The 15,000-nt window shown below is 42.9% G+C and overlaps 1 protein-coding gene across 1 annotated transcript in view; it reads left to right on the top strand.

Annotated features, from left to right (window-relative positions):
• The window catches only part of LOC145398663 (protein turtle homolog A-like), a 550,000-nt gene that overhangs the window by 328,768 nt on the left and 206,232 nt on the right, over positions 1-15,000 (top strand). The window contains exon 7 of the mRNA XM_080271469.1: positions 4,638-4,792. Coding sequence (XP_080127595.1) covers positions 4,638-4,792 — 155 coding nt within the window. The remainder of the gene's footprint in view (positions 1-4,637; positions 4,793-15,000) is intronic.

Genomic DNA, 15,000 nt, shown 5'->3' with positions numbered 1-15,000 from the left:
TGGGAGTGCTTTTAGTCTGAATAATATTAATAGACCCAATTTAGTTTGGTCAAACTACTGTAGGTCGAAGCACTCAACTGTAAGATAGTACTCCATGAGGAGCCTCGTCCCCATCCCCAAAGTGCCAACACCACTTATTCCGGCTGAGCCTAGGGCTTAGGAGAGTCTCAAGAGAGCTGGGGGTTGAGATGGCCTGGCCTTCCTCCTCCGCGCCCTCCTCCTCCCTGCTCTCGAAAGGCCGCCACCACCCTTTCCGGCTGGGGCTCTGGTTCAATAGGGTCTTCGGAGACGTGGGGAATGAGGTGGCCTTGCCCTCCTCCTCAGTGCTCTCCTCTTCTCCACCACCTATTCAGGCTCGAGCTGTGGCTCAAGACGATCTCAAGATATGAGGGAGAAGAAAATAGCCATGGTACCTATCTATGTAGATAGATAGATAGACAGACAGAGAGAGCGAGAGAGGGTGAGAGAGGGATATATATATATATATATATATATATATATATATATATATATATATATATATATATATATATATATGTAACCCATTAGAGCCCAGTGTCCCGAGTATTGGACAGAACTGGGATTTTTCAAGTCTTTATAAAGTAGGGAACCCCCGGGTAGGGACCTATGAGATTTGCGACTATGAGCCGATAGGCGGAGGGCGGTACGCTTAGTATTTTCCCAGTGCCATGCCTCGCCCAGCACCCCTGGGATCCAATGGGATATATATATATATATATATATATATATATATATATGTATACAGTATCTCTCTCTCTCTCTCTCTCTCTCTCTATCTGTATGTATACAGTATACTGTATATATATATATATATATATATATATATGTTTTGGCAGGGGGGGACAGACGGATATGGAGGTGTTGGTGTGATGGTTGCGGAGAAATGGGTGGAATATGTTATGAATGTTTTGAGAGTAAGCGATAGGATATTGGTAGTGAAAATTCTGTTGGGAAGAAAGATAGCTGTGATTATATCGGCATATGCTCCACAGGCAGGATTGGATGAATCAGAGAAAGATAGATTTTGGAACGATTTAATACGTGTAGTGGGTGGTATGCGGGATGATGAGAGAGTGATTTTGGGAGAGGACTTAAATGGTCATGTAGGTGAAGCAGCACAAGGTTATGAAGGAGTGTATGGGGGATGTGTGTATGGTCTAAGGAATGCAGAAGGGGAAAGGATACTCGAGTTTGGGGAGGCAACGGACATGATTGTGTGCAACACATATTTTAGGAAAAGAGACAGTAGGTTAATTACGTATGAGTCTGGGGGAAATAGCAGTCAGATAGATTATTTTCTGGTTAGGAGGGCCGATAGGAGGTTAGTGAGGGATGTTAAAGTTATAGGAAGTGAGGAGTGTGTGCAGCAGCACAAACTATTGATTTGTGATATGGTGCTTAAAGAACAAGTGATGAAAAAGAGGACTTATGTACCTAGGAGGAAAATATGGAAGCTGAAAAACCAAGTAGTAAGGGATGCCTTCTATAGCGAGTTGAGGAGAGTGGTGGCTGAACAGGGAGCTGTAGACAGAGGCATTAATTAACAATACAGAGCCCTCAAGAACAATTTCTTGAGCGTTACTGATGTAACATGCGGCTGGACAAGAGGACCACCAAGACATAAAGTAACTTAGTGGTGGGATGAGGGTGTAGAAGCTGCAATTAAGGAGAAAAGAAGGCTTTTCCGGGAATGGAAGAAGGGTGGTAGAAAAGAGGAATATTTGGCTGCCAAGAGTAGGGCTAGAAGAGAGGTGTACAGGGCAAAGTCTGAGTCACAGAGACAATTACTTGATAACCTAAATCATGGGGAAAGGAAAAATATATTTAGGGTGGCAGGTCAGGTGAAGAGGGATAATCGGTATATCATAGGTGAGCAGTGTGTGAAGAATGACGAAGGAAGGGTAGTGGTGAACAGTGAGGATATTAAAGATGCATGGAGAGAGCATTATACCCGGTTGTTGAATGAGGAGTTTGACTGGGACAGGGAAGGTTTGGAGCCAGCAGATCCAGTGTCTGGCCCTTGGCCTTTGATTGATACTGCTACTGTGAGTGAGGCAATAGGCAGCATGAGGGTGGGGAAGGCAGCAGGTGTGTCTGGGTTGACTGCCGAAATGTTGAAGGCCTCAGGCGATATAGGGGTGAGTTTAGTCACTGACCTGATAAATAGGATTATTTATGAGTGTGTTGTCCCAGATGATTGGGTGAAGAGTGTAATTGTAAATGTGTATAAAGGGAAGGGTGATGTCCTGGAAAGAGGAAATTATAGAGGTATAAAGCTTTTAGATCAGATAATGAAGGTAATAGAGAGAGTTTTAGAAGGTATGATTAGAGAAAGAGTGAATATTGATGAGATGCAGTTTGGGTTCATGCTAGGTAGGGGGACCACTGATGCCATATTCATTGTTCGACAGCTTCGTGAAAAATATATTGGTAGGAGAAGGGATCTTTATTTTGTTTTTGTTGATTTGGAAAAGGCCTTTGACAGAGTCCCTAGAGAGGTGGTGAAGTGGGCAATGAGAAAGCTTGGCTGGGAGGAGTGGCTGGTTAGGGTGGTTATGGCCATGTATGTGGGTGCTCACACCCAGGTGAGAGTGAATGGAGATTTGAGTGATGAGTTTTCCGTGAATGTTGGTGTGCATCAGGGGTCAGTCATGAGTCCCATGTTGTTTATCATGGTACTTGAAGCCCTTTCACGTGACTTTAGAAACGGACTCCCATGGGAGTTGTTGTATGTTGATGATTTGGTGTTGATTGCAGAGAATGAAAGGGAGGCGGAGGAAAGGTTTAGGAAGTGGAGAGATGGTATGGGGCAAAAGGGTTTAAGGGTAAATGCAGATAAAACAAAAGTGATGATATCTAGGGTTGGTGGCGGTACTGTCAAAGACGAGGGAGAGTGGCCATGTGCAGTTTGCCACAAGGGAGTGGGAAGTAATTCCATCTTGTGCGGTGTGTGTGATAAATGGGTGCATAAGAGATGTAGTGGTATCAGAGGTAGACTGCGAGATAATGCTGATTTTATGTGTACGGCGTGCCAGGGTGGGCAGGTGGAGATTGTCAGACGTGAAAGGATTGAACTTTCTGGTGAATCTCTTGAGTGTGTGGAAGAGTTTTGTTATATGGGAGAAATGTTGTGTGCTGGAGGTGGGGCTGGAGCTAGCTCTGTGGCCAGGGTGAGAAGTGGTTGGAAGAAGTTCAGGGAGCTCTTGCCTCTCCTGACATAGAGAGGGCTCCCCCTACGTGCTAAGGGGTCTTTGTATGCAGCATGTGTTAGGAGTGTAATGCTGTATGGCAGTAAGACCTGGGCAGTGAAGGAGGAAGATATTCGCCGGCTCAGACGTACAGAAATGACCATGATTAGGTGGATGTGCAGTGCGTCCCTGCGTCCAAGGCCTGGAGGGGCTGGGTTTACAATGGAAGAGTTGAGAGGTAGGATGGGACTGGAGTGTATTGGTGTTGTGATGAGGAGAGGTAGATTGAGGTGGTTTGGACATGTGGAGAGGATGGGGGATGATAATTGGGTTAGGAAGGTGAGAAGTGTTAATATTGGGTGTGGGGTTATGAGGGGTAGACCGAGAAAGACATGGGACGAGGTCATTAAGTGTGACCTTAGGGTTAAGGGACTGAACAGGGAGGCTGCAATGGATCGTGCAGCGTGGAGAGCCGCCATTAGGTGACCAAGGCCGACACATGCAAGCATGTTGGAGCCTTTAAAAATATATATATATATATATATATATATATAATTGTCATGAATTTATCTCAGATTTTGCTATTTTCACAAAGCTACATGACAGGCACAACACTCCAGCATGAATTTACATTATATTCTTACTTATAAATATCGGTTACTCTCTAGTGGCCTCAAGACACCAGCTGTGGTGTTTACAGAGGTTCTATAGCTCAAGAGGTGGCAATTTTTTTTTTTTTTTTTTTTTTAATGTCACAAATGGTGTTGGGCAGTCACATATCGTTAACCACTGTGAACTACGGTCGGTATGCCTGAGGCATTTGGACCACTTCACAAAGAAGTGGATATAGAGGTGGATGTGACTCCTACTCTTTGGTGCTAAATCTTGAAGTAAATACTCTTTGAATATAAAAACCAGAAGGTTTCACCCCATTTGTTCAAGGAATGTGGGAGAATTATGTGTGAACAGAAAATGTTTAATATCCGAGTGCATTGGTTGCTTGCAGACAACCGGTGAACTCCCACGGTTACTTAAGTTTATTTTTGTCGTCCTTTCACTTATTTCCACTGAAAAATGGGATGAGGTAGGACACACAAACATGGCAAGAGAAAGTACAAGAATTAAAACTACCAGCAGATTACTCAATGAAATGGACCTGACAAACATTTGCAAAGCATTATTATTATTATTATTATTATTATTATTATTATTTTTATTTATTATTATTATTATTATTATTATTATTATTATTGCTATTATTATTATTATTATTATTATTATTATTATTATTATTACTATTATTATTATTATTATTATTATTATTATTGTTATTTTATTATTATTATTATGACTATTACTACTACTACTACTACTACTACTACTACTACTATTGTATTCTTTTTTACTTACTAGCACATAATCTTTCAGTGCCGCCGTTGGAAGTGGTGGTGGAGGGCGCGGACCGTGCACTAATGGCGGGGGTGGAGGCGCCGTTGTTGTGTCGTTCTGTAGGTTCCAGGCCTCCTGCAAAACTCACCTGGGACTTTGATAGTTCACAAGGCTTCACCTCACTGCCCCCTCAGGTGAGACTTGGCAATAGTGTAATGGCGATGACTGGGGAACGGGAGATCAAGACAAAGCACGGTGACGATGAAAGTGATCCGGGTACTTGCACGAGCAGTAACGAAGCTGGCTTCCTGCTCCGTTTCCCTTCAGTCGAAGTCAATGGTACTTAGCCTGGTCTGCATGCATCCCATTCGGGTGCGAAACGTCATTTGTACAGTACAAAACGGACCATCCAGTCCAGTTATAAAGTTGCTCTTTCAGAATTTTAAGCCATTGGGTGTATTCATGGTATTTTTAACATTATGTCGTTGTGCAAACTCATCTGTAAAGCGACTTTGCTCTCCGAGTAAGCAAATACAGTACTAAGCCTCAAAAACTGATTTATGAGAAGGAGTACACGAATATATTCTGAAGAACTAAGAGGCATAAGGACTAAAACAGGCTAATTAATTACCATTACTGTAAGAACTGGAGGATGCATAAATACAGGTATATAGTTGGTGTGGGATATATCTTTCTGCGGAGTTAAGTAGAGCAGTGTTGTGATGGAGTGTAGTGAAAAGGTGAGTGTGGTATGGTATGGTGCTTTGGGTGCAGTGGAGTGAGTAAAAGGGTGTGTTTGGTAAGTGTGGTGTTTGTGCATGCCTCTCATAGCTACCGCCAAGCTGTCTTTAGGCATTATTAGTTCACAAGGGCTTTATAGGCCGACTCCTCAGATGAGGCTTGGGCTCACCAAAAGAGAGGAGTGTGTGTTGCCAGTATGGTGTGTGATATATAGTGTGGTGTGATGAGTATGGTGAGTGGTACGTGACGTATGTTGTGATGTAGTGTTTAAGTGTGGTGTTATATAAGAGTGCGGTGATTGAGAATGTTATATGGTGTGGTGATGAATGATATGTAGTAGTGTGTGAGGTATGATGTGGTGTGGTGTGGTTTGGTGGCAAATGATGAGTAGTGGTACGTGTGCTACGGTGTGGTTTGGTGGTGAACGTTGTGTACTGGTAAGTGAAATATGCTATGGTTGTACATGGTATGGTGAAGTGTGTTGTCGTGTCGTGTGGTGTCGTGGGTCATGTATTTGTGCTGAGTATGGTGTAACATTTAGTGAACATCAGTAACAGTGAAGTAGAGTTTGGTAGTGATTGTAGTTTGATGTGTGCGATATGTTCCTCGTGCAGTGTGTTATTTGAGGCAATGCTGGAAGCAATGATTGTGATATGATGGTGTGTACGGAATGTTCCTAGTGCAGTGTGGTATTTAACTCGCCCCATCCCGTCGACGTATGGGTACATTGCAACGATTTGCATTTGCCAGTCCCGGCGACGTACCAGTATGTCGTGCAATTGCAAGGTCCCTAATTTGCACAGTTTTCAATTTTCGCGCGTGATTTTTCGTATGTATACACGGGACACCTTCCTCTATTCCTCTACAAGATGCCAAGCAGGGACAATGCCTTACACCGCATAACCTCCCCCCTCCCCCCCTCACGCCATTGTCTTGGCAAAGGACCTCTTACCAGTGACCAGGCTAGTAAAGATATTCAGGGCCAGAGTGATTCCCCAATTGATGACAATGTGGAGGACAATGTTTACATAGCATTAGAAGAAGAAACAGCCAGAAATAATGATCAGGTAATGTGGCAAAAAAAGGTCAGGTATGGTGATTAGTTAGTGAGTGAAACAATGCTTATAATGCCTTTATTACTGCTTGAAAACCAATATACTCTCATACTACATATACATTCGTACCATGTAAATAAATAAATACCGTTTATGAGTGGATAAAATAGTTACCCTCCCATAGAACTCGTTTTCTTTGGTGCCAGCATGTTAGAAAACCCAGTCAGGTAAGGAGGAACTCCTACCTGGATTGGGTATTTTAAACCTCAGGTGAGCAATTTCTCTATGAATTTTCGATGTTTCTCACCAAAAGCGAAGGTTTTAGCCAAAAAAAAATTTTTCGAAAATACCTCGGGACTGGGGGATGTCGGAGGTGCGGAAAACCTCGGGACGTGACGGGTTAAGGCAATGCTGTGAGACATCATGGTCGTATGTGTAGTGGGGTGGTTAATGTGCCTATGACATTGATGCAGTAAATGTACAGTGGTGGTCACTGCAGAGGAGTGATGGGTTAGCTGCGGTATGGTGATGGTGGCTGTGTTCTGTGCATGAATGCCTGCTTCCGTATGTGCATACTTTTCTTATGGAAGGGAGAAGGAACCTAAGGCAACATTGTTGCCTCAAGGAAAAAAAAATATCAGAGAGTCAAACTCAAGATCCTTTTATCTCGAAATGACTGGAGTCAATGTGTTTATAAGACTGGAGATCATATACAGTAGGAAATACAAACAGTAGAAGACAGATCCAGAGTTGACGTGTTGCATGAAGGACTTGGAGTACGGGTTAATTCTTACATTAGAGAGCTGGACAGAAAATGGGTGAGAGTTTGCTGCCAGACGGGTGCTACTCACCCGCCGTAGTGGTGGAAGGATGCAAGCAGAGAGTTCAGAGGAGCAGTGACTATAGAAATAGCGACAGACGAGAGATATAGATGCAACAGTGCAGCAACGAGAGAGTTTGAGGGGAACAAGTAATAGGAGAGTTGCTGAGACGAAAATATTCTGACTCCGCCTTGTTGAGAAGATCTGTATGTGGGAAGTTTCCCCATGCATGGAGAGTTGTACTCTATATGGGGGCAAATAAAATCCCTGTATAAAGTCAACAACTGTGCGGGGTTAAAGAAGGCACACATGTAATCTCTTGGAAGCAACTTTTACAGGAGGTAATATGATCTTTGCAAGATCACTCCTGAGAGAATGAAACCCCAAATATGTTCAAAGATGATTCAGGATTGGGTTGGATAGTGTTAAAAAGTGAAGAATACTCCTGTGGCAGATTTTGACCGGTCGAAAGATGAAAGAGCTAAGTTTTTGATGCATTAAGACAAGATTCCACTTTCCCCAATCACAGACAGTAGCCAAATCAGACATTAGGTGTGCCATAGCCTCATTCCGTGCTTGTTGAAGTAATTGCTGATATGGACGCGGATAATGCAAATGGAAAAGTTAAGGGTGAAATCATCAGCATATGAGTGAATAGTTTAGGTCATTGGTGAATATAAAGAAGAAAGGAAGAGACATGGTGGAAAGACAAAACCCAGAGGAACACCACTATTGATAGCTCCAGGAGAAGAATGGTGGTTTTCAACAACAGCAGATATAGAACGACCAGAAAGGAAGCTAGAGATGAAGGCACACATGGAAAGATAGAAACAACAAGAGGCCAGTTTGGAACTACTCGTATAATGATTTATGCCAGACCCGATCAAAAGCCTTTGAGATGCCAAGTGCAACGGCAAAGCTTTCGCCGTAGTTCCGAAAGGTGTTTGTCTAGGGGTGTTGAAGGAAGTTGAGAAGTTTGCCAGTGGAGTGTCCCAGGCATAAACTATACCTTAGATTGGAAGGAAGGTTGTGATAAGAATGGTGTTTTCATTTTTTTTTTTTTTTGTTAAGAATAGATTCACACACTTAAGAAATACAGAATATTAAAGGAACTGCATGATAGAGGGCTGGTAATGGAAAAAAGACTCCATGAAACTAGGCTAGAACAAAAGTCAAGGAAAAAGGTGAAAAGTTATTTCTGAAAGTAACGTGAGGCAATCACAACCTGATCATGAACTTCAAGAAACTTGAGTGGGAACATGAGGCAGCTACCAAATGCACCAACGTCCATTGCACCTTTGCTATGCAGTGCTGATATGTGTCAAAACGTGTGGACATCCAACTAATTATGTGAACATTATTTAGTTATTACGAGATCTTATTCTCTCGCTATACAGTTGTAAGTCCTGTATAACCAGCTATTATATTATTCATCTCTATAACATATATCAATATTTTACCATTCTCGTATGTATGTACATTAATTTAGTCATATATCTACTTTTCAACTAGTATGCTCTTATTAATTGTATAGTAAACAGTAATATAATTTTCTGATCATCCACTTATGGCATCAGTGTTGTTTTATTATTTGGATTGTCTTCTGTTAATCTCTACTTCTCTAACATGCCGGGAGACATCTCATTTACCCGGAGGGGAGACAAATGTACTTGAGCGGATGTTCACTGCTCACTTGTTACGATTTTCTCTGGCTAGATTTGCAGAACCAGCAAGGGAACGCTGAGAAGACTGTTTTATGTGTACACAGCCGTGAATTACTTAACTCGGCATAACGTGATGACGGTTGAATGGAAGCTCACTTAGGGAGACAGAAATGTACTAGGCTCCGAAAGTGTAACACAGCTCTCTTCTAACAAAGAAACCATTCGTTCTATGGAGACTGTAAGAAAACCCGAATTCCTGGTGGTTTATCTACGGGCCTACATCTCACATCCTTCTTTGGAACAGGCTGAATGAGAGCAAATGCCCAACAAGAAGGAAAGATCTAAGTCGACGGGCAAAGGTGAAAGAGTTTACCTAGGCAGGACTGAAGTACTAGAAGCACAGGTCTTGAGGACAACAGGAGGGACCCCGTCAGACCCATATGCCTTATTAGTATGGAGGCCATTGAGGGCAAAAAATACATTAATTTAAGAAATTTAAATGCCAGATACGAGGAAGGCAGGGGAGGAAGGAGATGAAGGAACAACACTGGATCGTGTATAGTAGAATTGGAGGAGAAAGAGTTCTGGTTTTCAGTAGAAGGAACAACTACAGAACCGTCAGAACAGAAAAGAGGGAAGGATGACAAAATAAAGCTGCTAGACAAGTATTTTTGACAAGGTACCAGAAGGAGAGGGAAGTGTGTGTGGTGTGGTACTTTGGGGGAGTGATTGTGATGTGCTTTGATCTGGTATGGTCGATGTAGAATACAGGGTGTCCTGGGAGTTAAGTCAAAAACTTTGAGAAATGATAGAGGAGGGAATTCTAAGGAAGAAATGTTAATGAACATGTGTCCAAATCTCAACCGTTACGGAGCTACAATTACTGATGACCTTATGGGCGAAAATGGTCTCCTTCATAATTCGCCCATAAGGTCATCAGTAACTGTAGCTCCGTAACGGTTGGGATTTGAACACATGTTCATATAACATTTTTTCCTTAGAATTCCCTCCTCTATCATTTCCCAAAGTTTTTGACTTAAATCCCGGGACACCCTGTATGTAGTATGTGGAGTGGTGTATTGGAGAACTGATTGGCTATGGTTTAAAATAAAACAATCTCGTCGATGAAATTTGTGTGGTGTGCGTGTGATGTGGGGAATTATTGTAATATAGTGTGGATTTATATGGTGAGTTTAGTTTGTTTAGTGCATGTCGCGTCTTGGGGTGCGTTCAAATTGCATTTTGCAGAATGTGTGATATGGTGTGGTGTGTTTCGTGTCTTACAAGAATGTGTGGTATGGTGTGGTGCGTTTCGTGCCTTGTGTAGTGTGCTAGTGGTTCCATGTAGAAGCAATGTAGAGATGAATGGTTTGTGTTATCGACTGTGCGTTGTCAGGTGAGAAGAGTGTCGTGACGTGTGCGTGGTATGATGGTGAACTATATGGGTGACAGTCTCTGTGTGTGTTTTTATTATTTCAAAAGGAAAATAGGGATAATTGTCTTTAAAAATACTTGCAATGGTATGTATGCTGTGGTGGTGGTTCATGAATTTGTCGTGTGAAGTGATCGTATATTTGGTGCATAGGTGTGATGGTGTGTGTGGTGCGGTGATGTGATGTGATAGTGTGTGTGGTGTGATGTGATGGTGTGTGTTTTTGTAGTGGTGTGATGGTGTGTGTGGTGTGGTGGTGTGATGTGATGGTGTGTGGTGTAACGTGATGATGTGCTGTGATGGTCTGTGTGGTGTGGTGGTGTGATATGATGGTGTGTGTTGTGTGGTTATGTGATGTGATGGTGTGCGTGGTGTGGTGGTGTGATGTGATGATGTGTTGTGAGGTGGTGTGTTGTCATGGTGTGTGTGGTGTGGTGGTGTGATGTGATGGTGTGTGTGGTGTGGTGGTGTGATGTGATGGTGTGTGGTGTGATGTGATATGATGTGATGTCGTGTGGTGTGGTGTGTGTGATGTGTGTGATGGTGTGATGTGATGGCGTGTGGTGTGATGTGATGTGTGTGATATTCAGTTTTCTGTGGTGTTGTTTGTGGTACGATGTGTGTGTGTGTGTGTGTGTGTGTGTGTGTGTGTGTGGTAAGCTTGAGGTGGTGGTGTGTGTGGTGTCGTGGGTAATACAAGACTGTTATGTGTGTTGGCGCTCAGTCTGCTGTGCAGAGGGTGGGGGGGATTGACGTGATGGTTGGCGTTATGGTGGTTGTGGTAATGAGTGTCATGTGGACATTTCATAGTATGCTGGTATGTGAAGGAGTCCGTCTCTCTCTCTCTCTCTCTCTCTCTATCTATCTATCTATCTCTCACTGTATATATATATATATATATATATATATATATATATATATACCCCCTGGGGGTAGGGTTTTTTTTCAAGAATACTCCCCCAGTATCCGTGCTTGTCGTAAAAGGCGACTAAAAGGGTTGGCGGAGGGTTAGTGCCCCTCCCAGGAAAACAACTAACTACAAAGACAAACAAGAAGCCTCGGACAAGGACTGACCAAACGATGACGACCCAGGACCGGACAAAGGACTTGGTATTGGCAACATGGAATGTAAGAGGAGCAAATGATGAGGTGAAAGAGAGAGAGATTGTCCAGGTGCTTGAGGGTGCGAAAGTGGATGTATGTGGAATAACTGAAACAAAATGGGGAGGAGAAAGTGTGAGAGAATGGGAGTGTGGATGGGGTATATGTGCAGGAGTAGGTGAGAATGAGAGGGCAAAGGAAGGAGTATGTATAGTTGTGAGTAAAAGATGAAAGAAGAGCATAAGACAGTATGGATCACTTGGGTCAAGGATTGTGTGGGTAAAGTTGAAAGTTGGAATACAAATGTGGGTGATTGTGTGTGTGTATGCGCCAACGCAAGATCGTGCTAGCAGAATGAGAGAAGAGTTCTGGACAAATGTGGAAGTGTGCAGGGAAAAGTTTGGAAAGAATGAGAGAATGTTTTTGATCGGTGATATGAATGGTAAAGTAGGGAATGTGAAGGTGGATGGAATAGTTGGTGAGTGGGGTGTGCCTGCTGAGATAGATGAGAATGGCAGTGCGTTAGTGGACATTTGTGCTGGGAGGGGGTTGGTGATAGCCAATACCCTCTTCAGGCATAAAATGATCCACAGGTATACGTGGCGAGTGATGAGAAGGGTGGGTGGTGAACTGAATGACAGGAAGGCAATGATTGATTATGTGTGTGTTGATGAAAGGATGTGAAGATGTGTAATGGATGCAAGAGCTTATAGAGGTTGGGAGAGTGGACTTTCAGACCACTACTTGGTGGTGGCCAGAATTAGGATCCAAGTAAGATGGAGAAATAGAAGAAGTGAAATGCGAGAGGAAGGAGTAGTTGCAAGGAGAGTAGAAAAGTTACAAGAGGATGAGAAAAAGGCAGAGTATAAGAGAGAAGTGGAGGAACGATTAGGCAAATATGAATTGGAGCAGATGGGGGACGTGGAAGGTGTGTGCAGGATATTTACAAAAGAAATATGTGCAGCATGTGATGTGGTGTGTGGGAGGAAGAGAAGGCAGAGGGGGGTGCAAGGAACAGCGTGGTGGATTGAAGAGGTGAGACAGGCTGTGGCACAAAAGAAGAAAGCATACAATGAATGGATGAGAAATAGGGGCGTGGAAGAAGTTGAGAGGCGGAAGAGAGAGTTATATATAGAAAGAAAGAGGTGAAAAGATTAGTGAGAGAAAGAAGAGAGTGGATGAGGAATTTAGAAGGAATTTGTGTGTAAAGTGGAGGGACTTTAAGAAAATGTTCTGGAAAGAGGTGAAGAGAGTACGACAGGGTGGAAGTGAGGTTAACATGGGAGTGAAAGATAAAAACGGTAGATTACTAATAGGAGAAGCGAGAAATAGTGAGCAGATGGAGAGAACACTTTAAGGAATTATTGAACATACAGGATGGAAGTAATGCGAGTATAAGTGGCTGGGGAATGGCCGGGAGAAGGAGAGAGGTGAGAAGACAGGAAGAAATCAGTAGGATAGAAGTTGTGGAAGCAATGAAGAAAGTCAAATTGGGGAAAGCCCCAGGAATTGATGAAGTGTGTGGTGAAATGCTGAAGCATGGGGGAGAGATTGTAGTAGAATGGATGTGGAAGATGTGTAGATTGGCCTGGGAGGAAGGTAGAGTCCCGGAGGATTGGAAATCAAGTATAATTATTCCCTTGTACAAAGGAAAAGGGGAAAAAGAAGTGTGTGGTAATCACAGGGGCATTTGTCTTCTTAGTATAATAGGAAAAGTGTATGGTAGGATAATTATTGACAGAGTTAGAGAAAGAACAGAGGAATTAGTTGGAGAAAAACAGGGAAGCTTTAGGAAGGGAAGAGGTTGTGTAGATCAGATATTCATTCTTAGATCTTTAGTGGAAAAGTTTCTAGAGAAGGGAAAGAAGTTGTATGCGGCTTTCATGGGTTTGGAGAAAGCATATGACAGAGTGGATAGACAAGGATTGTGAAAAGTATTAAGAGTATATGGAGTAGATGGGAAGTTGTTGAATGCTGTGAAGAGTATGTATGATGGTGCTAAGGCTGCAGTGCGTGTGGATGGTGAACTAAGTGAATTTTTTTCTTTGGAGGTTGGGTTGAAACAGGGATGTGTCATGTCTCCAAAGTTGTTCAATCTGTACATGGATGGGGTAATAAAAGAGGTACAAGGTAGGGTAGTGGATGTTGAAGTGGCCTTGGTGAGAGAGGATAGTGTTTGGAAACTCCCTGTAATGTTGTTTGCAGATGATACTGTGTTGTTGAGTGAAGACGAAGGGGAGCTGCAAGGCTTGGTGGATGAGTATGGGAGAGTGTGTAAGAAACGGAATCTAAAGGTGAATGTAGAGAAGAGTAAAGTGATGGTCTTTGAGAGAGGTGAAGTCAGTGAATGGACAGCGAGGTTGGATGGTGAGGAATTGGAAAATGTGAGTACGTTTAAGTACTTGGGTAGTGTGATGAGTAAGGATGGAGGTTTGAAGGGTGAAGTGCTTGAAAGGGTACAGCAGGGAAGAAAGGTTGCTGGTTCTTTGAAAGCAGTGATAAGAAACAGGGAAGTGGCATGGAAGTGAAAAAGTTACTACATGACAGTATTGTGATACCAACTCTAACGTATGGAAGTGAAGCTTGGACGTTGTTGGAAAGACACAAGTCAAGAGTGAGAGCAGTGGAAATGAGTTATTTAAGAGGAGCCTGTGGAGTCACATGGAGAGACAGGCTGACGAATGAGGATATAAAGGAGCGTTGTGGTTTGGATGTGGATGTGATAAGAAGCGTTATGAGGAACACACTGAGGTGGTTTAGCCATGTGGAGAGGATAGAGGGTGAAAGACTGACGAAGAGAGTGTATGTGAGTGAGGTGGAGGGGGGAAGAGGGAGGGGGAGGCCGAGGATGAGATGGAGGGACGGGGTGGAGACGTATATGAGAGATGGGGGTGTGAGTTGGGAGCAGGGCAGTGAAATGGCGGGGGACAGGGTGACGTGGAGGCGTTTTGATTGTGGCCACCACAAACAGGATTAAGGCATCTGGCAATATATATATATATATATATATATATATATATATATATATATATAAGGATCTAGGAAGAAAAATGAATGCAAACTACTCTGAAAATAGAAAGTTATTCTGGAAAGAGGTGCGGAAATGTAGAAGTGAAAGCGTTAAGGAATGGGATGGCGTGAAGGATGCAGGTGGTAGATTATTAAACCATGGAGATGAAGTAAGGTCCAGATGGAAAGAATATTTTGAAAGCCTGATGAATGGGGATAGAGAAAGCAGAGCGGCTGTAAACATGATTGGTTTTGGGGGTGTGCACAGAAGGAATGCAGTGCCAGGAGACGTGACACTCGCACAGGTGAAGAGTGCTGTGAAGCGGCTGAAAAATGGGAAAGCAGCTGGGTTTGATGAGGTGTATCCAGAGATGCTTAAATGTAGTGGACAGAATGGAATGAAGTGCTTGTTGGAGATATGTAAGAAGGTATGGATGAGTGAAACTGTGCCTGCAGAGTGGAAAAACGCTGTGATTGCACCCCTGTACAAAAATAAAGGTGAACGAAGTGAGTGCAAGAATTATCGTGGCATAAGCTTACTGAGTGTGGTAGGGAAGGTATATGTAAGAATTATTATAG

This window comes from Coenobita brevimanus, chromosome 46 (assembly GCF_032717465.1).
Source record: "Coenobita brevimanus isolate Jiangsu-jjx chromosome 46, ASM3271746v2, whole genome shotgun sequence".
Lineage (NCBI taxonomy): Eukaryota > Metazoa > Arthropoda > Malacostraca > Decapoda > Coenobitidae > Coenobita > Coenobita brevimanus.
This window is presented reverse-complemented; position numbering and strand designations above follow the sequence as displayed.